The following is a 27,397-nucleotide window of genomic DNA, read 5'->3' on the forward strand; positions in this document are numbered from 1 at the left end:
TTAGACGAGTTTAATTAATAATACTGGTATGTCTATGTAGGTTTTAAAATATAAATTATGGAAAACGCATGCCTCACTAAGAAAACTCCCATCTCCAAACTATCGATAGACCAATCAACAGTTTGCCACCACTGTGTTGCAAGCCAAAGCTTCGCGTCTGGCTCCAAGTTAGCCACCTTCACCCCCAAAATCTGTGCTCGCCGCAAACGCTGCTCAGTTTTTAACCGACTTTCGTGCAATACCCACGCTTCGCGGCAACGGCCATCCGGTTCCTTAATCCGATTTTCCGATTTTCCACAGCGGCGCGTATACATACACAAACAAACAAAGGCAACAAACAGCGGCGAATTTACCAGGTGTGTGGAATTATGTGTTAGAGCAAAACAAACACGGAAATACAAGCGACACCCAGTTCTAGTAAACATTTTTTTGGCCGCATTGAGACAAATTTCAAAATCAATATACACGCCCCCGCCCCGCGAGTGTGTGAGTGAGACACATAGATACGACCGCATCGCAACGCGCAGCATCCGTAGGCGAAAATTGCAGTAGCAGCAGCAGCAGAAAAGCCGGAGTAGTGCATTCCGTAGTGCCACTGGAAACTGGAACGAGCATTCGCACAGCCGTGAGATATTCCGAGAGACCACTTTCAAAGCCCAATCCCTCCGAGGTTGCCGCTTCAGTTTTACTGTTTCCATCGTTGCGGTAAGGTAAGCCTGCCCTCGTCAAGCTTTCTGTTTACGTTTATGCCATTTCTCATATCCATTTCCATTCCGCTGCCCACCGCTTTCGCGTTCGTGCCGCTGCCGTGTGGCTCAGTGGGCACATAAATAAAACATCTTTACGTCATGCGACGGGCTCTGAAGTCATTACCAAGACACAGCAGCGGCCATTATGCTATGCTCACAGAGTGCGTCATTGGCTTGGCATTTGTATCTATTATGTATTCTTCACAAAGTTTTCAATCAGTTTCGGGTTCCCTTCCAAGTCACAGCAAAGGCCATTCAAATGTTTCCAAGCAATGGGTAGTTCTGTAACCAATCTATTCTAGTCATATCCAAAAGACAGCAGCTTAGTACAGTGGAGTATCAACATCTGCAACCCCCACTTCTTATAAAAAGTTGCTCTTTATGGGAATATTGACTTTCCTATTTTCTGTTCTAAAGTCTTTGCCATAAGACACCAGCGGCCACCAATACATGTTTCCAAAAAATTATGGTTTTTAATTTTATTTTTATAAATTTTCATCATTTTCACAGATAATATATAATCTTTAAAATTCAGGCAAATGATTGGTTCGTAATAGAATTTTTTATAGAATCATTATTTTTTAACTCATTTAAGTTTTAAGAATGAAAATGTATTAAAGTTATATGACAAGTCTCTCTTGTAAAATTTCTACTGTAGCTCCCAAAAAGATATTCATTACACCTGCAGGGCATAACGTATCCCATTTAAGCCCAGTTCATTAGGCAGCTGATCTCATCGGCGGCTGCTTTCTTCCCGTTCTGCGTCTGACTGCAGCCTGGCCTTAATTCACGCCCCTATGCCGTTCAAACGGCAGTCGAATCACGCCTAATATGGTCCACATTTAAGCTGGCTCAAAGCGTTTCCCGCCGACAATTAAACACGATGACGTTGGCCGCCAAACCCCCCGTTCCATTCATGGTTTACCGCCCCACGCTTGACACCCACGCTTCGGCCTTGCCTCTGTTTTTTGTATTTTTTTTTTGGTTTCCAACTGTTTTTAACTCCGCCGGAGTCGATTACAGCAATTGATAATTGCTTCGGAAGGCGTTGCTTTCTGGTTTTAACGGCCTTTGGAGCCGCCAATTGCTGGCACCTTCGTGCTAAAATCGAAAGGAAATCAAGCTTGGGCAATAAAACGGTTGGTCTTCAATCGCAAGTGCAGAAAAGGCTGTTTATGCTTAGCCACAATGATGATGGTTTATGGCTTTTCTTTCACATACAAAACACAATTTTTCTTTGTAATGGATCATTAAAGATAACTGAAAAACAGCATCAGGTATTTTAACTGCGGTAAACTAAAAAAATCGTCCTAAAATTTGTCTGTTTCAGTAACCACACAAAATATTTACTGGGTATACTTTCTCACGAACTTTTATTGGTTCCCTTACTATTCACCCAACTTTATGGCCGTTCCAAATTTTCTAATTGCAATAAGGCATATAATTATAGCTTTTGGGTGTAAGGGGCTTACTGATCTGATAGACGTCAGAGGTACAAGGCAAATCCATATTATGCTAGACTTTCTAAAACTTTAAATCACAAAAAAAATATTTTGCCTTTATTTTTGTAACATAAATGACGATTGTAACGTTTGTTAAGTGCTCCACAAGGCTAAGAGTATTAAACATTTAAGCTTAATTGTTATACTTAATTGCCTAACCTACTTGCAAGATCTTAAAAATCAAAAGGAGGGCACCACATCGCCGTTAGATAGTTCTATAAAATAAAAGCAAAATTTTTATTTGAGTGCTTTAAAGTTGGCTTCCCACCATAAGAGTATTCTATTTTTTTATTTTATTGGTTTAATACATTTTTAAAATCTGATTTGTATTTTTTAATTAAACTTTTTAAATGCAAATAAAAACTTTGTGACCCACCTTCAAAGGAAAAAGAGTTATTTTCCGGAAAAAAATACGAAATACTTTTTCATGTGCATTTTATTTGCTTAGAATCTTTTCAATCTAAATATTTGTTTATATTTTATATTCTTAAATGCTAAGAACTTCAATGGTTTAAATAACGGGGCACCCGGTATTTTTACAACTTGTGCTGCGTCACTAACAGTGCGTGATTAACATTTTCTGTAAGAGCAACAGTAACAAAGTCGCCTCGTGCGATTTCACTTGTTGTTTTTTCCATCATTTTACTATCGCTTTTTATTGTTATTTAATTACGAACTATATAGTACATTCAATACACACATACTTGGACATATATATAACATGTGCATCCACTAAGAGCTATAACACGTTGATTTCAAATACTAAATTCGCCACTCCCCCGCCGTTGTTATATGTATACATATGTATAAATCTCATTCCGCCATCAGCTGCTCAAAGTCCGTTACGTAATACTGGGCCCGGCGATAGACCTCCGGTCGCACAACATTTCCACCGAAGCCAATGAAATAGTTGGCCGGCGGTACGGCCTCCAGATCGGTGGCTCCATCGCCGATCATTGTGATGAGGGAATCCCCGCTGTTCTCCTGCTTTATCAGGGCGATGGCCTCGGCCTTTCCGCCGGAACGCGAGGTGGGCTGTGTGATGTCAAAGCTATCGTATTCGCCCAAATAATCGAACAGCATCTTGTTGGCATAGACATTTTTTAGGGGAATGCCCAGTTCATTGGCCACCGGAGCGATGAGACAATCGAATCCGCCGGAGATCAAGTAAACCTGTTTGCCCTCCGCCTTCAGGTGGGCCACAAAACGCCGCACGTTTTTGCTCAGTGTACTGGGTCGTTCGCGTATGAAATCCCGCACTTGCTGCTGCGTGGGCCTTATGATGTTCAGCCGGATTTTGAGGGCATCCTGGAAGGTCATGGCCCCGCCCATCGCCTCCTTGGTGACACGCGCCACCTCGCTGCCCTTGCCGCAATATTCGGCCAGCTCGTCGATGCCCTCCTCGCAAATCACCGTCGAATCGACATCGAAGCAAACGATCTGCGACTGCTGGATGACCTTGGCCGCCAATTGGGGTTGTTTGGGTGGTGTTATGGCCGAGGCCACTGTGGTTTTGGCCGCCCCGCCCGCGGTGCCATTGCCATTGCAATTTAGCTGTTTGGCCAGAAGATTATGGCCATTTGTGGCTGCTGCGGCTGCAGGACGCGCCAAACTTAAAACGGAACCGCTCATCTTGACCGGCGAACACGTTGTGATTTTTGGGTTTTTTTTTCTTGTTGGTTTCGGCAAAAGCTCCGGCTTTGTTTGGTCCCCAAAATTTTCCGCTGCTTTGCTTCGTTTCTTTTTTGTGTATCTCTTATATCTTGTGCTTTTTTCTGTGTATGTTTTCTCGTTTCTTTTTGCACACGCGCTTCGCGTTGCTGCCCAGCTGTTATTTGTTTTTGTTTGATAAGTGGGTTTTGGGTTAGCGTTGTGTTGTGTCAGCGGGTTTTCTTTGGTCGAACTGCTCGCGATGACTGATTTTTCACAAGTGACTCAAAAACAGTCGATCGCCCTTTTAAGAAAACCCGCTCAACGCACACAAATGCGGTTTCTCTCTTTGTTGTTCTCTCTTTTCTCACTGACCACAAACACTGAGAGAAAAAATTATTGAAAAATTTATTTAAATATAAAAAAATGTTACACAAAAATATTTAAGTTCTCTGGATAACGGAAAAGATAAAAACCTTTTTATTATCTACCAATTTTCCTTTTAAAATTCGTACTTCAAAATTAATATTTTGTAAATGACATTTATTTGACCAGCTCATATTGGTTTGATTTTTTTCTGTGTATCGATCGAACGATAAGCATTACAAAAGAGAGAGAGAAAAAAGTATGTTTGTAACTAATTTACAAGTGATTTCTTTTCGGTGAGTCCACCACGACTTTCAAATCACCCTTCCTTCCTTTTTTTATCCGAGAATTACGCTCAATTCTTATTTAATCAGTTTCAATTGCGAGTGAATTGCTTTGGCTGGACATGAACCTTTGAACCCAACATGTGCTGCATGAATGCGACAATGTCTGCTTATCACAAAAAATATAAACAATAGGAACAATTATGGTTTAGCTGTCATTAAACCCGCGACACTCGAGTGCTTAGAAGAACCGCCTAGAACTGGATTTACCAGCAGCAGACCATCGAGCCTTATCGTTTGTGGCACCATTAAACACTGGGCGAGATTGCCAGGAGACGGGGTTTCGGTCCAGACATCGGAAGACTACCTCAAAAATTATCGACAAACAAATAACAAGTGTGGCATTTATGACCCACGTTCTAGGAATTGGTTGGCTGGTCAAATCTAAGCACAGACCAAACTCCATAACACGAACTTCTCATTGAAGCTGAAGATTCTCTTTATCAATTTTTTTTTTCTTAAATTTGTAAACGTTCTTAGGTTTAAAACCTACTTGAAGTATACCATTTGATCGTATTAAGATTACGGTTCGTACCATAGATAATCTTTTGAAATAACATTCACCCACTCATCTATTTAATTATCATGCTTGCTTTTAAATTAATAGTAAGCTAGTAGGCCTTTAAGTAAGACTGTATTTCGAAAGGTGCTTATCAGTTCCAAAGCGCAGTGTACTTTTTGTGTCTGGTTGATCCCCCTGTTTTCAATACTTTCCTTTTTGCATTAATGATTAATCATTGATGTGGAAAATAACCGAAATCTCAGCTGATTACCGCTGGTGTAAGCTCTATGTATTTTTAAAACGGCTGGATTTATATTTAAACTTTTCGAGTCTTATTTTCTGATGCAATATTAAGCCACCGTTGCAGCGTATTAAGTAGAGTGTAGAATCTTCTCTTATTTTTTCTCTCAATAGCTCATAATTCGTATTTTTTTAGTCTCCAGCAATTAGATACAAATCAACAACAAAACGAGGCGCGTGCAATGCAAGCGACAAAAACAACAGTGACGGCTCAAATTGCAATTCCCTCTGCGGTTTCTGGTTGTTGTTATCGTTGCTATGGCAATTTTTTTTTTGCAATTGTAGAATAACAAGTTGTTTTGACCGTTCGCGATCGTTCGTTTGTGGTAAACACGGCAAAAACAACAAAATGAATGCGGCGAGACCGCAAAAAGTATTTCATTGCCACGTTATCGATAACGATAAACAATTCATTGCGTGTTGTGCGTGCATGTGCATGCTTGAACATGTTCTCATGCATATTTAAAGCTTACTTCGGCCAACGACTTCCACCAAACAAAGCCGTAAACAGTTGACTTGTTTTTAATTGCCGTTGCCTTGAGCGACCATAGAACCCAAGGAAGAAGGAAAATCCAGGGGGACTAGCAGCACCGTCCACACCTGTACCTTTACCTGAGCCTGTCAGCGGCTGCGGCACCTGTCGTTCGCCGTTATTTTGAGTTTTCCCTTGCCTTGGCAACTCGTCTTGGGTTTTGGGTGTTCCTTTCGGGTCTGCATTTATCGATTGACCTTGTTGCTGCATAAATTTCCAACCAAGTCCGTTTCCATTTTGTATACCTTCCATGGACATACTAAGTATAGAGGTAGGCTCGTCACCTGATCCGAATCGCATGGTTTCCGAGCTGCCTAATTTATTATGCCCATTGAGTGCCTGACGCGATAATGGTTTCTAATTTACCAAAAAAATCATTGAGCAGTCCAACTTCTTTAGCTCGAACACCCATTGAGTATTTTAGGAACTGATAGTTTGAACTAACGATTGTAATATTTCGGTTGAAATTAACAAAACTAATAGATTTCAGTTATAAACAACAGTAACCTTTGACCAATTTTATTTCACGTGTATACTAAGAAATATAGGGCTTTTGAAAAACATTTTATGATTTATTTTGCAAAAAATCCACTATAGAATCTTTAAATTGTATGTGATAAATAAAGAGAGGTCCAGGGATTTCTACAAAACCCAGAAGATTATGGGGATTCGGAAGAGGAGCGTGTATGTTGTTTTGGAAAACATCTCTGAAAAGTAAGAATTATATAACTTCCACTGTACTTCCATTTATAGCAACATTGAATTTAGTGAGGCCACGCCCTCGACTATTACCGCCCACTTTTAATGGAATTGCTGGAGGCTTGCATAATGACACGACACTTTGTGGGATTGTTTTTCCAGCCGACAGCTGATAGGCTCGGCTTCGTAGCTATAGTTCTAGACAGAAAGTGTGAAATTGCTGTATTAATTTTCATCACCAGGCAGATTAATGGGGAAATGACTATTTATATTCGGCTTGCCAATTGTCTGCACCTCTCGATTGATTTGTTTTTCAACTGTTGTTTCCATGCCGCATTGTTTTTGTGCTGTCTACTGATTAACCGTTAAATTAGATGTGACGATCCCCCTTCCTTTCTAACACACTCGACTTGTTTACGGCTGCACGCGATTTTAATTCCGCTGATTAACTCTCTCACGCTCTCACATTCAGTGCACACCTTCGTATACGTATACATATGTAAGTACGAAGGAGCAAGAGAGACAAGCTCACTTGACACATTTACAAGTGGAGCAAAAAGGGGAGCACAAGAATTGCAGTTCACCTCTCGCTCTCACTCCTTTGGTGCGGTGCGTGGTTTTCTTTGTTGTTCTCGTTTTTTTAGTCAGTTTTTTTGTCGTCTTGTATTTTTGTTTTGCATCGCTTGCTGTTGGTTCATAAACAGTTACAAAGTGGGCTGATTGTGTATGGCAACGTCAACGGTTATGCACTGGAAAAATAAACAGGCATTGCAATAACAACAACGAGGTAGTCCCCTTTGCTGGGGGCCATGTACATGTGCAACTTACACTTGAGGACATCAAATCAGCACCGAGAATTTGTTCTGTGGTTTAATGTCGTTTCAGTGATTATTCATATTCTGAACATTGTAAACCTACCTTCTCTTTTCTTTTCTTCCGCTTAAATGTACAAAAATACATTTTATGTTGTGTTCTTCATCATCCAAATTAATTAAATTTTAAATACATGATCATATGTCTGTCTTAGGAACTTTCTTATCCTCAAAGATCCCATAGGCTAAAAAAAAAGTTTTGGGAATTACTCCAAAAGTTTAAAAATTTGTATCAACATCATATTGAGGGTTTTTCAGTTAACTCATCCAACGAAAGTACAATAGGTCCCTAAATGACACCTCAGATAATTTAGATTTATACATGATTTATTGAAGGTTGGACTAAGGTTCACTTTCATTTTAAGAACTTCTAATTTGAGCTCGGCTGTAGGTGTTGTTGATATGTAAAAACGAAATGAAAACACGTCATTTGCCGACAATGGCTTTTCTGTTGCTATCGCATTGGAAACCCGAGCAGCGCTGCTAACTGCGACGCCGGCAGAGAGTTGTTTAACTTATCCCCTGACAAAACCGTAACAAAGGGAAAAAGTTTTGCTGCCCGCCCCATCAAAGGTAATTACAATTGAAAGCTCTGCTCTGCGTTATCGTTGTTCTCCGACTACTCAGTTCGCAGAGTTCGTTGCACTTGCAAATTAACAAAGGCGGTAGTGGCATGCAAGCGACTAACGTTTCGTCCTGACAGACACGCCCCCAAAGCGGAAGCCACGTCCCTATTCTCTATTCCCGTCGCAAAAGATCCCCGTCGAACGCAACAGTTTCGATTGTAATCCGAGTCTAATGCGATGATTTAGGTCAACAGGCGGAGTCGGCAACAGAAGCAAAACAAATGCTGATGCCGAGGCTTTGCCCCCAAAAGTACACTTGGAAAACAAATTGTATCTTATGAAATTCAGTTGCAATTTAAAAGATACAAGAAACCGGTAGAAAGTTTAATTCACAAAGAATAACACAAAGGAAATCACAAATCAAATTAATATTTTAGATTTTAAATGTAAACTAAAATCTATCTTTTAAAAGAATTTGTATTTGAAATCTTCAGGTATTCAAATCCTCCTTTTCCCCTAAAATAGAAACTCTTGAGAATAGTTGTATTCGTGCAAAGTATGTAACAGGGAGAAGTTACGTCTGGAAGTCACTCAAAAGTGACTCAGGGAAGTGTCGCCGAAGTAACGCTTGGAAGTGACTTCGACGACACTTCTGGAAGTCACGCAGAAGTGACTCCGGGAAGTGACTCCGAAGTAACGCCTGGAAGTCACTTTCGCGACACTTCTGGAAGTCACTCAAAAGTGACTTGGAAGTAACGCCTGGAGGTGACTCCGGCGACACTTCTGGAAGTCACTCAGTGACTCGGAAACCACAGAAGCTAGAAGGTTCGGATTTCCCACACATATTCTTGGGCAGCGCAAGTTTGTTTCATCGAGGTTCCACCCAACTATAGCGATCTCTCTTGTTTTACACTATCCTACAAGTTATAGTCATTATTACACATCAGAATTCAAGATACAATCACTTTTAAAAGAGGGTTTTGTAGTCCGACTTCTAGTCATACAATTTCTCCTTAGAAAATTCTAAAAAGTGTCATAATTTTCATAAAGTTACAAATATTTTCGAGATACATTTTTTTAGAGTGTCCACGTGTGGGCTTGCATCTGCTGAATCATTGACAAAGGCGGGCCGCGGGCAAAGGCAGCAATGATTGGCTTGATTGCATGTGCAGCAATTCCCACAGCCAAATAGACAAAGCTGAAAGCCAAAGTCGGGCTGAATCGAGCGGCATCAGATAATCAAATTGTTTGCGCACCGCTTTCGCAACGCTCCATTAAATTCGCAATTCTCATTTCTCAATTGCAGGGGCTGCGCACACTCACAGTCACAAAACAAATAGACTAAAAGAACAATCGAGGGGCAGCATAATGGTGGAGTTCCGCTTCGATATCAAGCCGCTGTTTCCGCAGCCAATTATCAAGGTGACATCGAACCTCCTGCCGCACACCTTTCGTGGCGATCGGCGTCAGTGTTTGTGAGTATTGAAACTGTACGCGGCGTGCTGATCCGAGTGGCTCGATCCGACTAACCGATACGCTTTCCACACTCCACCACCCACGCAGAGATGCCACCACCAAGATGTCGGAGATCATCGATCGGCTGGGCCAGCTGTCGGCCACCTCGCAGGGCCTCAGCAAGCCGGTGACCACGGCCCAGCGCCTGAGGATGTCCGATAACCAGACCATCTATCTGCTGGCGGATAGTGAGCAGGGTCACAAGTGAGTAATACAGATCTATCTAATTAAAAGATCTATAATTTTGATCAATGAACGGTTCTATATATCTTATCATAGCATAAAACCGCTTCTACATAGGAATATCTGACCTGTATATGCTTTTATATCAGTAGCGGATCTAGGATTTTGTTGTGGGGGGTGATATCAAAACCATTTGTTTGTTGCATACTTTTTTAATACCAAATATCCTTTCATTTTTCACACTAAAGGGGGTTGTATTATCACCCATGTCACCCCTGTGGATCCGCACAAGATATATTTATTCAAAATTCCCTATAGTTCTATTATTATGTTGTAAAATTTCATTTAACAAATATGAATTACCTCTACATTCTTCTTGCACTTTGTTCTCAACCTTAAATGGTTAAATATATGTAAAATTTGAATAATTCCAATAATTTAAACTAATATATTTATTAACCTTCTCCAGCGGCGCTGTCACCGGTCTACTGAAGGTGGGCACCAAGGATCTGTATTTGTTTGACGAGTCCGGACAGACGCGCAAGGTGGAGCAGGCTCCATCCATTCTGGACTTTTACATCCACGAGTCTCGTCAGCGCGCCGGCCTGGGAAAGCGTCTCTTCCAGACGATGCTAAGCGAGGAACAGTGGACGCCACTAAAGTGCTCGGTGGACCGGCCGTCGGAAAAACTACTGGGTTTCCTCAGCAAACATTACGGATTGCAGCGAATCATTCCGCAGGCGAACAATTTCGTACTCTACGAGGGATTCTTCAACGATGCGGCCTCCGCGAATGGACACGGCCACGCCCAGTCGCCGCAGCGCACCCCGAATGGCCTGCACATTACGAACAGGTGAGTGGATGGGATTGGACTGGTGCGGAGGAGGCGTTACGTCGGTCTTCCTGATAACCCCACAGTCCGTCGCAGTTCGTGGCAATTAAGGCGTTGCTTTCGCCGCTGCAGGAAACATTTCACTTTCGGCCTCAAATGGCCATTTCTTTTGGCCCCATTTGCATATCGTATGCAAATCGGACTCTAGATTTGTTTGTTTATTTGCCAAAGGAAGCCCGCTGATCGATAAAACTCGGCCCGAGTTGATTAATAACATTGCTTTAATGGTGGCCTGTTGCTTGCTTCGCTTCTTTAATTCTCTAAATATGACTCGTTTTCTCATCCACCTGTTAAAATTAAAGGAAGTTTAAAACTTTGATTTCCCATACGATTTCAAGGTTTTAACCCCAGTTTAAATTTAACAAAGGTATGAAAATACGATCTTATAAAATCTTAATCTTAGATTAAGGGCCGTTTTCTCGTCCTTTTGTTAAATGTAAAGTAGGGTTAAATCAATGATTTCTCATACGATTTCAAAGTTTTAACCCTACTTTAAATTTAACAAACGGACTCGAAAACGGCCCTAAATATGTCCCGTTTTCTCATCCGCCTGTTAAATTTAATGGAAGCTTACAACTCTGATTTCTCATACGAATTCAAGGTTTAAACCACACTTTTAATTTAACAAAGGGACGAAAAACGAACCTAATTCTTTTAAAATCATTGCTATAAAGTCACCAATTCTATACAGAGATTTAAAATTACTTATTCCACTACATACCCTAAATATATCACTAATGGTCGCTTAACTCTTTTTCCACATGAAACCCTAACTGTTAACCAATGATAACCAACGATATAACACCTCATCGTCAACAGTCCTAACACACAGCTCTTTGGTGCTACTTACCTGGGCGAGGATTCTAACCGGCGGCGTGGTTCCCAGCAGCAGCAGTCGGGCCCGAATGTGCTGCTCCAGCAGATAACACAGATCTCTCCGTCCGGACGATATGGGGCTCCACGTCCCACTTGCAGCATGGCCGAGGTACTGAGACACTTTACTTAACTTAACCGAAAAGATGGCAAGGGGTTTTTATTTGGATATTGGTGATTAGTGAAATTGCTCTTTAAAAGAGAAAAAATGTAAGGTCAAATTCCACAGATGTTAGTATAGTTTGAGGATATTTATTGTAAGGAAACCTAAGAGATAAATATAAGAAATTTTAAAGGAATGTTAAGGTCAAGAACTATGTTTGGGAAAATATTTGGTTAGATAGCTAAAAAATAAATGGTTTTGAAAAAAACCCTTATCCTAGTTGGCTGGGTGTTCTGTTTTGTAATCTGTCAATTGCAAGATCCCCACGCAAACCCCGCTTTACTTCAGTTCAAATTTATACTCTCTAGCAGTCGGATAGCTCTTTCGACTTCCTGTATACAAAAATATATTTGTATTTTATACTTTTTTTTTTTAACTGAAAAAAATCATCAACCAGTTTCGACGCGATTTGTGCCAAGTTTTTCGTGCGGCTTACTAATTTCCAGTGATTTAATTTATGGATGCCAAACGTAGTAATGCCTCCGGGGCACGCCAAGGCGGTGGTGGTGGTGGCTATCATGCCTCCAAGACGAGCGTTGCTGTAAGTTGGTCAAATAAAACTCTACTTCAGATGATGAGTGTATAACTTGGTCTATAGTCACGCCATGCCGGTGGTGGCGGAGGAGCAGGAGCAGCTGTAGGTCACAAGCAGGCCAGTCAGGTCAGTCTGACACCCAGCCAGGCCAGGAATCCGGAAAATGTAAGATGCCTCTTGAAGTTGGCAACGAAATTGAATGACAATCCTAATCACAGCCTCGCAAGAGTCCTTTGGATGCCCTCAGCCGCAGTGGCCCTGTACGCAATCAGAATCCCTTCCAGCGTCGTTCTGGCTTGCAGGATGTGGATGATGCCTTCCTGGCTTCCAATGCCTTTGCCCGACCGCCTAGAGTTCGCCATTCTGGTTTGGAGAGGGAGAACATGTCGCAGGCAGCTGCAGGAGCAGGAGCGAATCCTGCAGCAGTGGCTCCCCTTCGAGTTTCTGGCGGTCAGGATCCCAATCAGCAGCAGCAGTTTCAGCAGATACCTCCAGGGGATGCCGTGCAGCAGATGCCCCCGCCGGCAGCTGTGCCCTCGCAGCAGCAATTGCAACAGCAATACATGCAACAACCTGCTGCAGGGCAGCCCACTCGCATGGATCCACCGCCCTCGGGACGGGCTCATGTCCTCCAGCAGCAAATGCAAAATCAGCAACAAATCCCACCGCAAACGGTCTATGAACAGCAGCAAGTTATTCAACCAGATGCCCAAATGCAGAACAAATATGCAACCCAGCAGCAACATCAGTTGCAGCCGCAACATCAGATGCCTCAGCATGGATATGTAAATATAACAAGGTTTATGGGCTACCTTCGAAGCAATTAAATTATACACCTGACCCACAGCCCTCTCAGCCGCAGGCAGCTGGCTCTCCACAAGCCGGTGCTCCACCAGCTGCCGGAGGAGGAGCAGCAGCTGCTCCAGGAGGAGGAGCAGGTGGCAATGCTCCAAGGGAAAGCGGTGGTGGAGGTGCAGCACCAGCGGATGCCGAGATGTGCACCACTTGCCCCAACTGCCAGACCACCATTTACTTGGTTCGATCCCCGGAACTTGGACACGGCGATGCCGGCTTACCTGTTCAGTAGAATGATAAAATCAAAACCGAGTGAAGTGCACCAAATTTCGAGTGCAAAACTCCCAAGATTTATTGTTTGAAGCTTGTGTTTTTTGTTTTAACAGTACCGACCATTGAAATATAACCTTCAATTAGGTTAGAAAATCAGCAATTCGATAAATTTCAGGACAAATCTGTAAATTAAACTCTTCCAAATGGAGAAATTTGAATGCTATACTTTGGCTTTCACTTCCGGTTAAATGAGTGGGGTGAAATAGCACTGAAATCAGGGGTGTTACTTTTGGCTGCGTGTTAAGGGGCTGTTTTTTCTTTTTTGGAGGCAACACAAACTAGTTTGCGTTTTGTAACTAGGATTTATATTATACAGAGCAATTAATAGAGAAATTCATTGAATTGTATGACCCACGAAATGGATATTAATACAAGTTAATAGACCGATCTTATCTCTAATTATTTTGACCCCAAAACTTGGCCTAATAAATCTCTCTATTTTCAGATAATTCATGCCGGCAACTCGAAGGGCGGAAAAGGTAATGGCAGTGCAGAATCGAACAGGTAAATACTTTAATTAACTAAGTAAATTTCAATAGCATTATCATTTTGTGTCTGGTCTTCATTTGGGTTTCATTTTGTTCTTTTCGTTTGTCTTTCAGAATCAAATAGATAAAGCCCACCCACAAAAATTGCACACGGCTGACTTCACATACAAAAAAATCAGAAATATAAATCAAAACTAGATAAACTGAATTATCAGCATATATAACAATTGTACAAAGCTTTGATTTTAGCCAATTATTTATACTTTCGCTTAGTTAATTTAAAGAATCGATGAATTTACTTAATGTACGAGTACAAGCAGAAGGATCTGCACTTGCCGCATGCCACACCACCCACCACCAAAAACAAAACCACCACCCACAACACAAGAAAACAACCACTGCAAAAAAAGAATAGAGAAATCAAGCCACTAAATCGGAACCGTTACACACAAGACATACATACAAAAATACCTGACAAATTGTGATTACAACATATAACTTATCATTTAACATTTAACTACATAATTGTTGGTCGTAACTTATTTTCGTTTTTTTTTCTCGAGCAATAAAATCAATGATATTTAATTCAATGTTTGAGTGTTGTTTTTTGTTTGTTCTCTATCAGGGTTCGTAAAATATCCCTCAAATTCCTTATTATTCCTTATTATGAATATTATTTCATCAGTAAGCGATATGTATTTAAATGAGCAACGATGACAATTTTGTTTGTATCGTGATTGATATTTATTTATTTTCATCACAGTCGGCTTGTTTTTGAGGGATATTTAAAATGGGTGATATTTACGAACCCTGTTCTTTAGTAAAATAAAGTCTAGTTTTAACGAGTCTTAAACAAAATTTTCCAACAGCGGCAATGGTAACCACGATCTAGCAGAGATTGCCGAGCAGCTGCAGCGGCAGAGTTTGGCCGACTTGGAGGCCCACAGCTATGAGCCGGAGCTGGAAATTGAGCCGGAGGTCGAGCCGGAACCCGAACCCGAACCGGAGGTGATTACTCCACCATCACCGCCGCCGCCAAAGAGCCACACTCCGACTCCCCCGTCCGTGCGATCGCCCGAGGTGGCCGAGAGCATTGTGGGCGACAACCGGAGACCTCCGGCCTTCCAGCTGAGCAAGCAGCACACGGGCATGAAGAACCGATCCTTTGGCGTCGGCATGGCCGTAATGCCCAGCACCAAAATGGAGTTCGATCAGATGGAGCGCGAGGATTTCGGCGTGGTCAAGATCAACCGTCCGCCCGGCCATGATGCCACCTCGCCGGGCCAGGACAACACGGATGCCTTGTCCACCGTTTCCTCCGGCGGCGGTGGCGGCGGCCTCACCGATCAGGGCTACTACGATCTCAAGTTCTATCACAATAAGTTGTGGTAAAGATCTCAAATCGATCACAAAACCGCAACACCACGCAATATTTGGTAGCATCTTTTGTACGTGTGGCATTAAGCATAATTAACAAAATCTAATCTAGACACTAAGAATGTATTAACTCTAATCAAAAAATATCACACCAAACGGTTCCTGTACTTCAGTTCGATGATTTCGTTGTGAGCTTCTTGTCAGACTTTTGTTGATTCGTTCATTTGTTACAAGCCACGCACTCCGAAGAGCATCCGTAAACTAGAGTCTCACGATTTAATGTTAACAATAGCAAATTGAAATGTACGTAGAGTAATTGCCGTTGGTACTGAGCTAGATATGTTTTACTAATCGTTTTGCTTTGTACCTCTCGGTATCTCAAAACCCCTTAATCTTCCAATTACAGAAAACGCGAATATTTCGAACAAATCTATGGCGAGTACATGCTATAGGGACAGCGCCAGTTGGCCAGAACCCATCTCATAACTATACTCAACATTTCTCAAACATTGTCTAACGTTTAGTTGATAGAACACAGAACACACAACCCCCAAAATGCAAATAGATTAAAGATGAAGATATACAAATAAAGCACACATTTTGTCGATTCTATTTGCCAAGTGAAAGGGCCTGGCTTTCTTTCCATTTTATCTGCAATACAATTATGTACGTTTACACACACACACATGAAATGGAAATCTACGGGCTCTGATTGATCTGGGGTGCTGAAATCTGTTGGTGCTGCTGCTGCTGGTGCTTAAATATTGCTGGACCTGGATGCGCGGATCCCTCTGTCTGCCCTTACATGTAGATGAAGTTGAATCTGTGGAGGGAAGTATATATTTCAGTAAAAGGTCTGGGAACTGAGATCCAAGTGGTTTAACTCACCTGCAGAGGGCCTGCGGCAGGGAGGAGATGATCGGTCCATAGCCTTGCGAATTATCGTATAGCTCGAACAATGGCGCAGCAACAAGCTTATAATTTTTGGGTACAGCAAATAGTGCTAGATTACAGAAAACGATAGAGACAGAATTCATGTATGTAGATAGATAGCAACGAGCATTCAAATTCACAGAATATATGTATATTATCTAGGGGTATTACAATCGGTTGTACAATTTACATATTAAAAATCGATTCGCTGCCGTATGCGTTATGTTTTACATTCATAGTTGGATTCGTTAGACTAATGAATAGGATTCGCTGTGAAGCAAAGTCTTCTAGTTTCAGATATCAACATAATTTCAATTAAGAGCAACATTTTACATGATATGTGCGCGGTTCGTTTTGTGCGCCGAAATGATTCAGCTAATGGACTTGAAATCATGTCAGCGCACAGCGAAGGCGGTAAGCATTAGCAAATATGGGCCAAAGAAAGTATAAACAGAGTATTTTGCTTGTGTTTACATAAACGAGTGCTTAATTTAAGGAGCGACTGGCGACCTGGCTGCACTGCATGCACGCAAATCTGCAAGACACGCGAGATTTGTGCGCATAACTGCGGCAGCCAGCAACGTTACAATGCTCTCTGCTGCCTGCCCGGTGGATCGGTTTGGTACAACCAATTACACAACAACCTTAAGATGAACAACACATGACAGTTGACAAAAGTAAGAGTAGAAGTTAGCAGATAAATAAATAGGTAAGTAGGCTGCGCTCAGTCTCACAAGTATGTCGACATATTTACAAAATTAAGTACAAGAACAATCTTTGAATTTCGGATGACAAGAGTCGGAGAAAACAAAATATGCCAACACGCCGTCCTGAGCAACAATATGGTAACAATTTGGCTTAAAAACTTGACTAGAATCAAAACTATCTAAGATGTCGCCTGCGCCCGCTTTGCGATCTGTTTCTTTGTTTGTTTGTTTCTTTTCTGTTCTTTTTGACTTGTTCTGTTTGCTCGATTGTTGTTCTATGGCATTGCACTCTTGAGAATTGAGTTGGGTAGATACGACACACACACGGCGCTAATGGAACAGCTCAGGGTACATCGTAACTGGCGTTCCCGTCCGTATCTAAACAGCATTGAAAAGATATGACATGAGGTTTGTTAGCGTATTCGGTTTTTGGCAAAACAAAAACAATCTATAGGTTATATTATAAGTATACATGGAGAGATGGATATTCTGGACACACGGTGTGCTCGATATATGTGTACCTACGCGTAGGGGCCGAAAAGAACCCCCTGGCGGATATTTACCCTTTTCGTGCAGCTGAACGAGGAAGAGCCGCTTGTGCTCCTTGGGCTTGGTGATGTGCGGCGGAATGTACGGATATTGCGGTGGCTCAAAGTTCGGCCGCCACCAGTTTCCAATTGTGTCCTCGACAATCCACTCCTGCTTCACGCCGTCCTGACGACCCAGCGTCTGGAAAATGATTAAAAGACAATGAGAGTTAGGTAGAGTAAATAGTTAGGAGGCAGTTTACATAAAAATATGGTCCTTACATTTTTACAATTTATATTAGATACATTTTAATCTGAAAATCTGAACCTTAAAATTTTGAAGACTTTTATAAAAGTTTTAGGGCCGTTTTCTCGTTCGTTTGTTAAATTTAAGGTAGGGATAAAACCTTGAAACCGTATGGGAAATCAAATTGGTGCCAATAGTTTAACTTATTTCTCAAGAAAATAGTTTTGATTTAAGGCTTTAGTAGATGTAACAATAAATATGATATCCTAAAGATAATATTTGGGTTAAAGAATTTAAAACTTGACTTGAAAAAATGATTATATAATTATAAAACTGAAAACCTTGCTTCTGAAACAAGAATTTGACCTGAATACCCGGATGACCCATTTTTAACACCCATTTAGGGTTCCTATTTTCAGCTCACCTCGGAGAGCAATCGCTTCAGACCCTCGACCTCATCCTCTCCAGCATTCAGCTCGCCGCCCGGCAGTTTGAAGAATGTGGTGCCCAGCTGCAGGAGCAGGACATGTGGCAGTCCGTGCTCGTGGACGAGGAGCACTCCCTCGACGGACCGGCGCATTCCGATCCGGTCGAACTCCTCGCGCATCCGCTGGAATCTGGACGGAACCGATGGGTCCTTCTCGAAGAGCGGCTCCTTGGTGCCGAATGTGTAGTTGGTCAGGGGGTAACTAAAAAGAAAAGTACGTTGATCATCTCCATAGATCTCCTATGTTTTAGATGATACCCACAGATTGATCGTTCGGTTGATGGTCAGCGCCTGGTTGGTGTACTTCTGGGTGCCGTTGTTGTTGCTGCTGGCTGCGTCCGCTTGGCCTTGGCTGCCGCGGCGCGGCCAACCGGAGCCCGATTTGTTTGAGACTTGCGAGGACGCCATTTTGTTATACACACACCCCCGTGGGAAAATTGCGGGCCGAACTGGCCGACTTGTTCCAAATTCAGTGGGTTGCGCGCTGGAAACTGATTTGCCAACAATAGCCCGTTGCCTAACTGTTTATTTACAATGGTGGCTATTGATTATATCTCACTTTAAGCCGTTTTATTTCAGTTTTCTGTCCAGCGCTTGTGCAAAAAATTAACCGGCTGGACCAGGGATGCAAATGTATTGATTAGGTTCCGATAGGTTCATGGAACTAGTTCCATAAATGGAACTTATCGATTTGTCACTTGGATATAAAAAATAATCAAATATATTAATTTTTCTACCATTAATTCTATTAGTTTTTAGTTTTAGCAATGCAATTTTAAAAATAAGAATTATTTTCTAAGTAACGACACCCCTGGTTGCAACTCTGCACTTTTCTTGCAGCCGATCTGGCAACACTGGCCCATTAGTTTTTTGTTTATGTTGGGTTGTCGGAAAAATCGGCTGTTTTCCCGTGTGTCCGTCTGCCATGAAAAGCTGCTAAAAAGCTAAATATAAAAATCAGCGCAGCGCACACGTTCGGCTGGCTGCATTGTTTTCCCATTTTAATGGGAAATTATGTGAGTGCGAGTCAGAAAAACGCATCTTGTGTGTACATATATAAATAAGTATGTAACTGCGACCGTTTGTTTGTGTGTGCGTGTGTGTTTTTGTGTGCATGGTGCAATGGAAAAGTGATTATTATAAATGAAAAGCAGTGAAATGTGTAAGTGTGGCACCGCAAACGCTTTGAACTTTTCCATTTTCATGTTTTCACCTCGTCTTCTCTTCTCTTCCTCCCCCTTCCCCTGCAGACGAGCAACTCCCACTTGTACGTGTGTAGAGCAGAAGGGTGTTTTGCCTTTGTGTGCGTGCCAGATAAAAGACTTTGAATTTCTGGAGGATATTAGTGTCAACCGAGGGGGGGTATAATACGCAATAGCCCCTAATATGCAGGCAAGTCCATTAATTACGCCAAAGGTCAAAAGTTAGGCACGCAGCCAGGACCCAAGGAGCAATAATAATGTTGTAAGAAGGCGGCGAGCCTGCGAACGAGCGAGAGAGAGAGAGAGCTGGTGTTTTGGTGTGAGTGCGTGGTAGAACAAAGAGGACGAAAACACGGCTAATCGAATTCGCCGCAAGGCGAATTGAAGCTTAGACCAGGAACCGAAAGAAAAACAAAAGGATATTTCACTGAAACTAAAAACTGATTCAACTAAAGACTGCTAAGCTCTACACATTAAAACTATAACTCCAAGACCATGTCTGCGGCGGAACTGGAACCCGAGGCTGCCGCCCAGGAGCAAAAACCGCAGCAACAACAGCAAGGAGGGGAAACCAATACAAACACTGCCATCGATGAGAATCAACAAACCGAAACAATTTGCTACAACAATAATTTGGACACGGAAACCCAGCTACCGATGCACCAGGATCCGCAGCAACAGGAACTCGAGGGCAACAGCAACGGCATCACAGGACTCGGGCTCAGTCTGATGAACTCCTCCCCGCCGCCGCACAGCTATCGGCACTCGCGGGCCTATCGCCACTTCAAGAACCCGCCGCAGCCCCACATGTGCATCCGCACCACCACGGAGTCCGGCGAGGAGCTCTTCATCAACGTCCTCAGCTGGACGCGCATTGTGATACCGCAGGAGCCCAGCGATCCCATTCCCCTCTACGGCGGCATGCGGGTGAGTTCTGATAAGAAAAGAAACTCCGAGAAAAAATTAGGGCGGAAAAAGATAAGATCAAAATGTTGTCAATCCCAACAAGAAATGTTCTTGAAATCAAGACGTAAGAACTCTCTTGAAATAAAGATAAAAGTAGTCAGATTTCGTTTTTAAAGTTGAAAACAGTTTATCTGTTTTTGTATATTTAAAATTGAATGGATCTTAGAACTGTTTTAAGAATTTTTTTCTGGATGTATTGGTATTTATATTTATTTTAAATCATACTAACGCCACAAGCTTCGAGCTTATTTATTAATGCGCTGGTCACAATGTAGTTAAATTTTCTTAGGAGGGCCTATACCTCTTTATTTTAAATTTGAAGTTAAGGATACACAATTTATTACTTCTCAATCAAGACTCAAGACTGAAATTCTTTTAAATGATTAATTGCAATTTTTAAGTCACAACTTGAATAAACGCTTTTTTAAAGAAGTTTATTTTAGGTAATAATAAATATATAATACAAGGGATATAAAAACATTAAATATTTTTTTTTTACTTTTTGTATTTTTGTTTTACCTATATTTCATAGTGTTTTTATTACTTTAGGTAAATAAATTTTGTATGCTATCAACATTGTAATTATCTATATCATTTGTATCGCTACAGGTGCCACCTGGCAGTCCGCGAAGTCCTCCCATTGTCTTTGCCGTAATGGCCAATCCAGAGGTTCTGAAGGATTCAGGACGCCACAGCAAAGATCCCGAGGAGCGACGAGCCATGGTGGAGCTGATGTGTGACTTTGTGGAGGCTATGAATCCAGGCGTGAAACTAGTCAGGTAGTTATTATAAAATACCATTTTAATTTTTCCCAATTGAAATCTAATTCCTTCCCCAGAAACGCCGTAATACTCAAGGATCGCGACATCTCCGGCGAGCTGAAGGACGTGTGGAATGCCGTGCAGGCGCAGCGCGATCGCGAGCGGGAGGAGCAGATGATGCAGCAGCGCCAGCAGCAGCACTACCAGAACATCACCACGCAGCAGATGTTTCCCAAGTCGCCGGATGCGGCGAGGGCGGCTAGTGCTGCTGGTGCTGCAATGAGCGAGGCGGGCTCGCCACCAGCTCACCTGCCCGAGTCCCAGTTGGCAGAGAATGGCAATGGCAATGGCATCACCCTGGCCGTGTTTGCCCAGCAACTGGACAACAAGGTGGCCAGCGAGCAGGCGGAACAGCAGGAGCCATCGGGAGCATTACTGGAGGAAGCTTGTGTGGATCAAACGGATGCGGGAAGCTCGGCGAATGGATCAGCAATGGTGCTGGACAATCAAACAGTTCCGGTGGAGGCCGAACCAGAGGTAAAGGTTGCTCCACCGGCAGCCACCAATGGTGCCAGCAACTCAACGCCCCCACCATCAGCCGCATCAACTCCCAGTCCAACTGCAGCTCCAGCTGCTCCCGTTGCCACACCAACTCCTCCGCCCGCTGCGCCCACCAAGAAGGAGAAACTGGGCGGCTTCTTGCCCAACGGCTGCATCTTCCCGCGCTTCAAGAACAACAAGCACAAGGATAAGGAGGGCAAGAGCAAAGAGAAGACCCTGCTGAATGCGCTGAAAAAGAGCAAGGAGAAGAAGGTGGCGCCCAGTGAGCAGCCGTCGGAGAAGACCGCCGCCGCCGCCGCCTCGGACAACGGAACCACGCAGTACGAGAAGAACTGCATCAACAATCTGGAGTGCGAGGTGCAGAAGCTGGATCTGAACAGCGGCAGCAATGGCGACAACGGCATGTTCATCAAGCTGAAAGTTTCGCCGGCCAATGCCACAGCAGCGGCAGCGGCTGCAAAGTAGATATAATCCTGAATTTACAGTATAGAGGGCACCACACTTAGGGCTTAGAGTCGCGGATAGAGTCGTGTAGCATATACAAGATTTATATATACAGAATATATATATAGTATATAGTGTATACACTCACACACCCGTTTACACCGTTGGTCAATTTTTTGGATAGCCACTAACAGTTGTGCCATGCTCTCCAGCTCATAGACATTTATATAGACGACAGACGAATGCAGCGCTTCTCCCAGGATCTTCCCCGGCATTTAACTGACAAAACGATAAACGTATTTACATAGTTCAATATATGTATGATTCGCATACAGTTTGCCTTATATACAACAAGCCCAAAAGAGCGACAAGAGCCTAGCAAGAATTAATGTATTTAACACACAATCGTCGAATGAAACTCATGCGCCAAATGAACATCCCAGCACATCACATCTTAGACTAACTACTAGCTCCATTCCCAGATCGTCATCCATTACTTCATCGGGGAGCAACCCACCAGACATTTCCCAGTCCATATCCATATCCGTGCAAAAGTATTAAGAAACTGAAGCAGATCCAAACACCCTAATCCTGGATCGATTGATCTCGACGCTTTGAAGTTGAGGGGCTGTAGAACGGGGGGTGTTTTTTAAAGTTTTAAAGCCGGCTGTATAAGGCCACAACTAACTTATGTACCTTAGTATACCACCCGAGTGCGAGAAAAACAGTATACAGATCCGCAATGTCGCTATTATGTTTTATTTTTTTAAAGTCTAACTTTTAGTTCCTCTTATTGAGTACCGTACCTTCTATTTATTTTCTGTGCGTGCTTGTTGTGTTGTAATTGATACTGTTGGAATGTTTAACCCTTTACTGTGTTTATTGTTTATTGTTTGTGCTAACCCGATCCCTCAACTTCAAACGAAACCACTCACGACTCATATAATATAGAATTCGAATAAATATTCGGGAAACTCCACTGAAAAAAACGATAAGGTAAAACAAAAAGTTTCAACTGCAATATCGGACTGAACAATGCTGCCATATAAAAGTATATACATGTACTGACTTTGTATATAAAGTTAGCTACGTATTTCCATAAAAGAACGAAATTTCTAGTGTGATTCAATCGAAAATCTAATTTTGTTTCCACATCGAAGAATTTAACTGATGAACTCAAAACACATACACAACGTATACCGAATAAAATATAATTTTGTTTGCTAGGAAAAACCTCAAGTACGGGGAAATCCCATCAAAACGTAAACTACTTTAATATTTGTGTTTAGTCTTTTTTTTTAAGGTGCCATACAGGTGGAGTGTATGAGAATTAATCAAAATTGATCGCATCCAATTGGTATTATACTTAAAGCCCAGAGTTTCCTTAATTGTGAGTCGGAACGAATAAACCCTAAAGTATATGCTAGTTTTTAACTGGTTGTAAATGAGAAATGCTCGTGCATAATTAGAATTTAATTAAAGCACGAACCCAACAACAGAAACGGCAACAAACATAACACTATAAATACAAATTAAACTAGTTTAAGATTAAAAGTCTTCTAGGCGAAGAGCAAAAAGCAATAATTTTACTTGAAAAGAGAGACCGGGCAAGAAAATTATAATGAAAATGCGTGTGGCGAGTTGACAGCAATATGGGTGGTTCTAGAAAACTCTAGAATAAAGAGAGTTTTTGATTATTTCATATACCCAACTATGTTTATCTAGATTTTTCCGGAACATCCTGGAAAAACTTCTACAACAAACAAACACACACACATTTGCGAATGAAAAGCCAATACACAAAAACACACATTTTTATATGTATATGTATGTAATAATAAAAGATCGTATTTGACAAAAGTGTATTTGAAACTGCGATTTATTTATTTAGCGAAGGATTCAATAAATATGTGGAATGTTTTTTGCTACTTTCTACAGAACGACCTATACAAGGCGATCCATGGATGCGATGGATCTCCTAAAAATCCCGAAGGACCCTTACTCGTCCTTGTTGTTGACTGCCCGCAGACGTTCCAGCTCGGCACGCTCCTCCTTGTTGCGCAACAGGGGCACATTGTAGTCGAAGGCGTAGAAGAATCCCTTGGGCTCGCCGGTCTCCTCGGGACCGGGCACATATGGCTGCTCCTCGTGGACGTAGGGCTTGATCTCGTCCTCGGTGGGCTGATAGCGACCCTCCTGCTGGTACTCGGCGGCATAGGGATCGGGATTGTGACCGGCGGCGGCGGCCAGTTCACCCCACAGGCGGAAATGCTCCTCCTCGGCCTTCAAAACGGCAGGGGTTTTGGTGGCCGGCTGCTTGAGATGAGCCGGACGGTTGTCCTCCACATGGAAACCGGTCTTATCGGCATAGTAATTGGCCACAAAGTCACGGCCATGCGGTTGGACATATTTGTAGGATCCCGTGACGGTGCCCTCGTGATCGCGCTTCTCGTTCTTGCCCTGATTCCAGTCCCTGTAGCCGTAGGCAAACTGACCCAGACCATCCTGACCATGGTACTGATGGGCATCGTAGTGCTCCTCCACATAATCCTCGGGATGCTCGATCACACGGCCCATGTACACGAATTGTCCCTGCTCGTTGCGGGCTTCGGGCAAAGGATTCTCTCCGGTTTTCGGTGCATATTCGATATCGCCAATGCCACGCAATTGGGCGCTGTTCAAGAACTGCTGAGCCTCCTCGGGCGAAATGTTGATCTTGAAGATGTTCTCGCCGCTGGCTAAAGTGGCCTTAAATAAAAGAGATGAATGTTAATATTAAATATAAAATTCTGGCTTTAATTTTATGGCCAATTTAACACGCTACACAGTTCTTTAGAGAAACGAAACGTATCAGAGAGATCACAAAATATAAAGATGATGTCATATCATTAGATTAAAGTCTCATCTCGCATGTAACCCAAGGTTTGCTTAATTTTTGCACATTGTATAACTTTTATATTTGCACTTTGCCAACCGATTCGCACACAGTTGACATTTATAACCCGGATTTTAATTGAATGGTTCGGATCTATTCAGAGGCGATCGTAAATATCAGCTTAATTATGCAAATTCTCTGCATTTACCAGCAGAAAAGCAGCCAAGATAAAGCACTTCATTATGGATTCCGATCGAAATATGATGGGTTTTAAAAGGGGTTGTGTATATCCAGGTATCACTACGTTTTCGCTGTTCTGCAGTTGGCGGGCTACTAATAACTGAATATCCGTAGGCACTGCTTATATACTAACTTTCAACTCGGCTCGGTATTGTTTTTTTTTACGTTTTGCATAAATCTGAATGAAGATGTGCTGGTTGCGTTGTGTTCCGCTGACCAGCAGACTGAGCTTCACCTGTCCGGTTTCTTACTCAGCTTGAGAATCAAGCAATCTCGAATCCCACAGCCAGTGGCGGCAATTTGAAGTTCATTATCAACGTCGCTCAAATTCGCACTTCTCACACTTCTCACTCGGCTGCCGATATATTCTACGGATATATATTCAGAGAGATGCTATGAAAACATCATTAATTGTATGTATGCCGCTTGGTCAATTAGTTATCTAATAGCTTTGCGGTCTACCCATCTTTTGTTGCCTTTTTCAGAACCCTTTTCGACTCGGTTCAAGTGGCATTTTCAGCGCTCGTTGGCTGTCAGTTCTCGAGTATCTTTAAGATACTTTTTTTGCCTCTTGGAATTCGCTGCTCTGTTAGGCATATTCGACGTTTGGATTTCTCAAATCTGGTTTGGTTTATATTATCTAGATGGTTTCCCCTTATTTTTTTATTTGCAAGAAATCTAGATTCCAATTCTTGGGTTTTACATATTTTATATTTGACATTTATTATAGATTTTTTAACGATAAGGTACCCCCTAGTCGAACCTCTAAATCTTATACTTTTCTCACTAACCACTTGGCTATGATTTATTTACAATTAAGCATCTTTGAGCGACTCAATCACTTTTTACTTCTAATTAATGCAAAGTTGACTGCCTTAGCTTTAACTTTGGCTCCGGGTTTCCTGTAGATCGGCGGAAGTTTTTTGTTTAGACATGCGCCAAGCACTTGAAGTCCGTGCTGCATAATTAGATGCGATGCGATGGGTAATAAACGGGTAAGGGTAAGCACATCACTCGGATAGGCGATCAAATGTCAGTTCAATAAGCCCGGCTCAAGTGTAATTAGAGCCCACGGATCTTTGGCTTTCGGGAAGGGATTCCGATCGTGCCGAACTCTTGAAAGCCGCTTATTAGGCGCTTACAAGGGCAACTGCGCAGTTGTTGTTCGTTTACAAAATGACTTAAGGGGTTATATACCTTTTTTTTTTTAAAAAAAAACGAAATTTTTTTTTTTGCTGAATCTTAAAGTATATCCCCTAGAGAACATCTTCCCAAATTTTCATACAGATCCGAATAATAGTTCGATAGGAAAACAGCGTTTTGACGCCCTCGACTTCAATAGTTGCAACGTCAACGTAAAACTTTGAATGCGATTATCTCAAAGTCGTGTTTTTCCAAAAGTGCCTTCGCTGTGACCACGATTGCGCAAGAACTATTTGATCGATCTTCTTCAATTTTTTTTTAAATTATTCGTAATGATTGTGCCGAGTTCGTGAACGATTCAGTTTTTATGCGCCAATTTTAATTTCGCAGATCAGAATTTTTTAATAAAATTTTTAGAACTTGAAAAATCAACTTTTTGGAAAAATTGTTACTGTATGCAGAAAAAAGGAAATATTCTTAAAAGTAATCGTTCACGAACTGGATATAACACTATACTAACTAAAAATTTTTGGTTTTTTGATATCAGTTGACCTGCTGGACTTCCATCGTGGTCACCGCAAGCCACTATAAAAAAAAAAGGGTTCCGAAAGAATTGCCATAACTTCGTAAATTATTCATATTTTTTCAAGAACAAAGGCTTGTTGTTTCGATAAAAACATGTACTATCAATAAATAATAACTTCACTGTCATAAAATAATTGCTACACACCAAAAAAAAAATCCAAAGTTCCCTTAATTTTTTCGCTCAAAAAAGGTATATAACCCCTTAACTATTTAAATAATAAACACGCTTCACGTTCCAGGCCCGTAAACATCTTGAATCTTAGGATTGCGACTACTGCAACACAGTCTATTTTGAAAGTCAAGCGTATCCAAAGCCCCACATCATCATCTCATCGGTAGTATCATCGCCATCATCATCCCTCATAAGTAGTATCATCATCATCATCCGCATCTTCATCTGTTGCCGAGTGTTTCCCACTGTGTTTTTGGGATCTTTTGGCTATTTTTAAAGCAGACAAAGGCGAGCCAATCTCCAGATAGAAT

The 27,397-nt window shown here is 42.0% G+C and overlaps 6 protein-coding genes and 1 long non-coding RNA gene across 14 annotated transcripts; 3 read left to right on the forward strand and 4 right to left on the reverse strand.

Annotated features, from left to right (window-relative positions):
- Positions 1–129: 129 nt before the first annotated feature.
- Positions 130–15,408, forward strand: Atat (alpha-tubulin acetylase). 3 transcript variants are annotated; one of them, XM_070215302.1, is made up of 7 exons: positions 130–705; positions 9,389–9,557; positions 9,646–9,801; positions 10,250–10,633; positions 11,492–11,657; positions 13,817–13,875; positions 14,729–15,408. In XM_070215302.1, exons 2-7 carry the CDS (start codon positions 9,451–9,453, stop codon positions 15,249–15,251), a joined length of 1,395 nt encoding a protein of 464 aa, XP_070071403.1. In that variant the 5' UTR covers positions 130–705; positions 9,389–9,450; the 3' UTR covers positions 15,252–15,408. The 3 variants fall into 3 exon arrangements, with proteins under 3 accessions (XP_070071403.1, XP_017005468.2, XP_070071404.1); XM_017149979.3 differs by having other exon boundaries at positions 131–710; XM_070215303.1 differs by lacking the exon at positions 14,729–15,408 and adding an exon at positions 13,974–14,449 and having other exon boundaries at positions 141–710.
- aay (phosphoserine phosphatase) lies at positions 2,670–4,172 on the reverse strand. Its single transcript, XM_017149984.3, has one exon. It carries the CDS (start codon positions 3,881–3,883, stop codon positions 3,065–3,067), a length of 819 nt encoding a protein of 272 aa, XP_017005473.2. The 5' UTR covers positions 3,884–4,172; the 3' UTR covers positions 2,670–3,064.
- On the reverse strand, positions 6,578–7,602 carry LOC138913078 (uncharacterized). Of its 2 annotated transcripts, XR_011418654.1 has the most exons (3): positions 7,473–7,598; positions 6,738–7,393; positions 6,578–6,652 (listed from the first exon to the last, which is right to left on the reverse strand). It is a non-coding gene; the product is annotated as an uncharacterized lncRNA (long non-coding RNA). The 2 variants fall into 2 exon arrangements; XR_011418653.1 differs by lacking the exon at positions 6,578–6,652 and having other exon boundaries at positions 6,813–7,393; positions 7,473–7,602.
- On the forward strand, positions 12,002–13,534 carry LOC108063052 (uncharacterized). Its single transcript, XM_017149983.3, has 4 exons — positions 12,002–12,249; positions 12,307–12,408; positions 12,462–13,028; positions 13,091–13,534. Exons 1-4 carry the CDS (start codon positions 12,166–12,168, stop codon positions 13,328–13,330), a joined length of 993 nt encoding a protein of 330 aa, XP_017005472.3. The 5' UTR covers positions 12,002–12,165; the 3' UTR covers positions 13,331–13,534.
- A 407-nt stretch (positions 15,409–15,815) lies between the features above and the next one.
- Cpsf5 (cleavage and polyadenylation specificity factor subunit 5) lies at positions 15,816–18,777 on the reverse strand. 2 transcript variants are annotated; one of them, XM_017149985.3, is made up of 5 exons: positions 18,400–18,776; positions 18,075–18,339; positions 17,440–17,605; positions 16,125–16,239; positions 15,816–16,059 (listed from the first exon to the last, which is right to left on the reverse strand). In XM_017149985.3, the coding sequence occupies exons 1-5, from the start codon at positions 18,543–18,545 to the stop codon at positions 16,038–16,040; spliced, it is 714 nt and encodes a 237-aa protein (XP_017005474.1). In that variant the 5' UTR covers positions 18,546–18,776; the 3' UTR covers positions 15,816–16,037. The 2 variants fall into 2 exon arrangements, with proteins under 2 accessions (XP_017005474.1, XP_017005475.1); XM_017149986.3 differs by lacking the exons at positions 15,816–16,059; positions 16,125–16,239 and adding an exon at positions 16,299–17,254 and having other exon boundaries at positions 18,400–18,777.
- Positions 16,731–23,936, forward strand: LOC108063077 (uncharacterized). 4 transcript variants are annotated; one of them, XM_070215300.1, is made up of 4 exons: positions 16,731–17,014; positions 19,388–20,266; positions 20,915–21,084; positions 21,144–23,936. In XM_070215300.1, the coding sequence occupies exons 2-4, from the start codon at positions 19,835–19,837 to the stop codon at positions 22,090–22,092; spliced, it is 1,551 nt and encodes a 516-aa protein (XP_070071401.1). In that variant the 5' UTR covers positions 16,731–17,014; positions 19,388–19,834; the 3' UTR covers positions 22,093–23,936. The 4 variants fall into 4 exon arrangements, with proteins under 4 accessions (XP_070071401.1, XP_017005516.3, XP_070071400.1 ...); XM_017150027.3 differs by lacking the exon at positions 16,731–17,014 and adding an exon at positions 18,993–19,299; XM_070215299.1 differs by lacking the exon at positions 16,731–17,014 and adding an exon at positions 18,993–19,201.
- On the reverse strand, positions 23,933–25,296 carry Cpr67B (Cuticular protein 67B). The gene is made up of 2 exons (XM_017150030.3): positions 25,155–25,296; positions 23,933–24,819 (listed from the first exon to the last, which is right to left on the reverse strand). Exons 1-2 carry the CDS (start codon positions 25,185–25,187, stop codon positions 24,070–24,072), a joined length of 783 nt encoding a protein of 260 aa, XP_017005519.2. The 5' UTR covers positions 25,188–25,296; the 3' UTR covers positions 23,933–24,069.
- Between the last annotated feature and the right edge of the window lie 2,101 nt (positions 25,297–27,397).

The sequence above is a fragment of the Drosophila takahashii genome, chromosome 3L (genome assembly GCF_030179915.1).
Source record: "Drosophila takahashii strain IR98-3 E-12201 chromosome 3L, DtakHiC1v2, whole genome shotgun sequence".
NCBI classification, from domain to species: domain Eukaryota; kingdom Metazoa; phylum Arthropoda; class Insecta; order Diptera; family Drosophilidae; genus Drosophila; species Drosophila takahashii.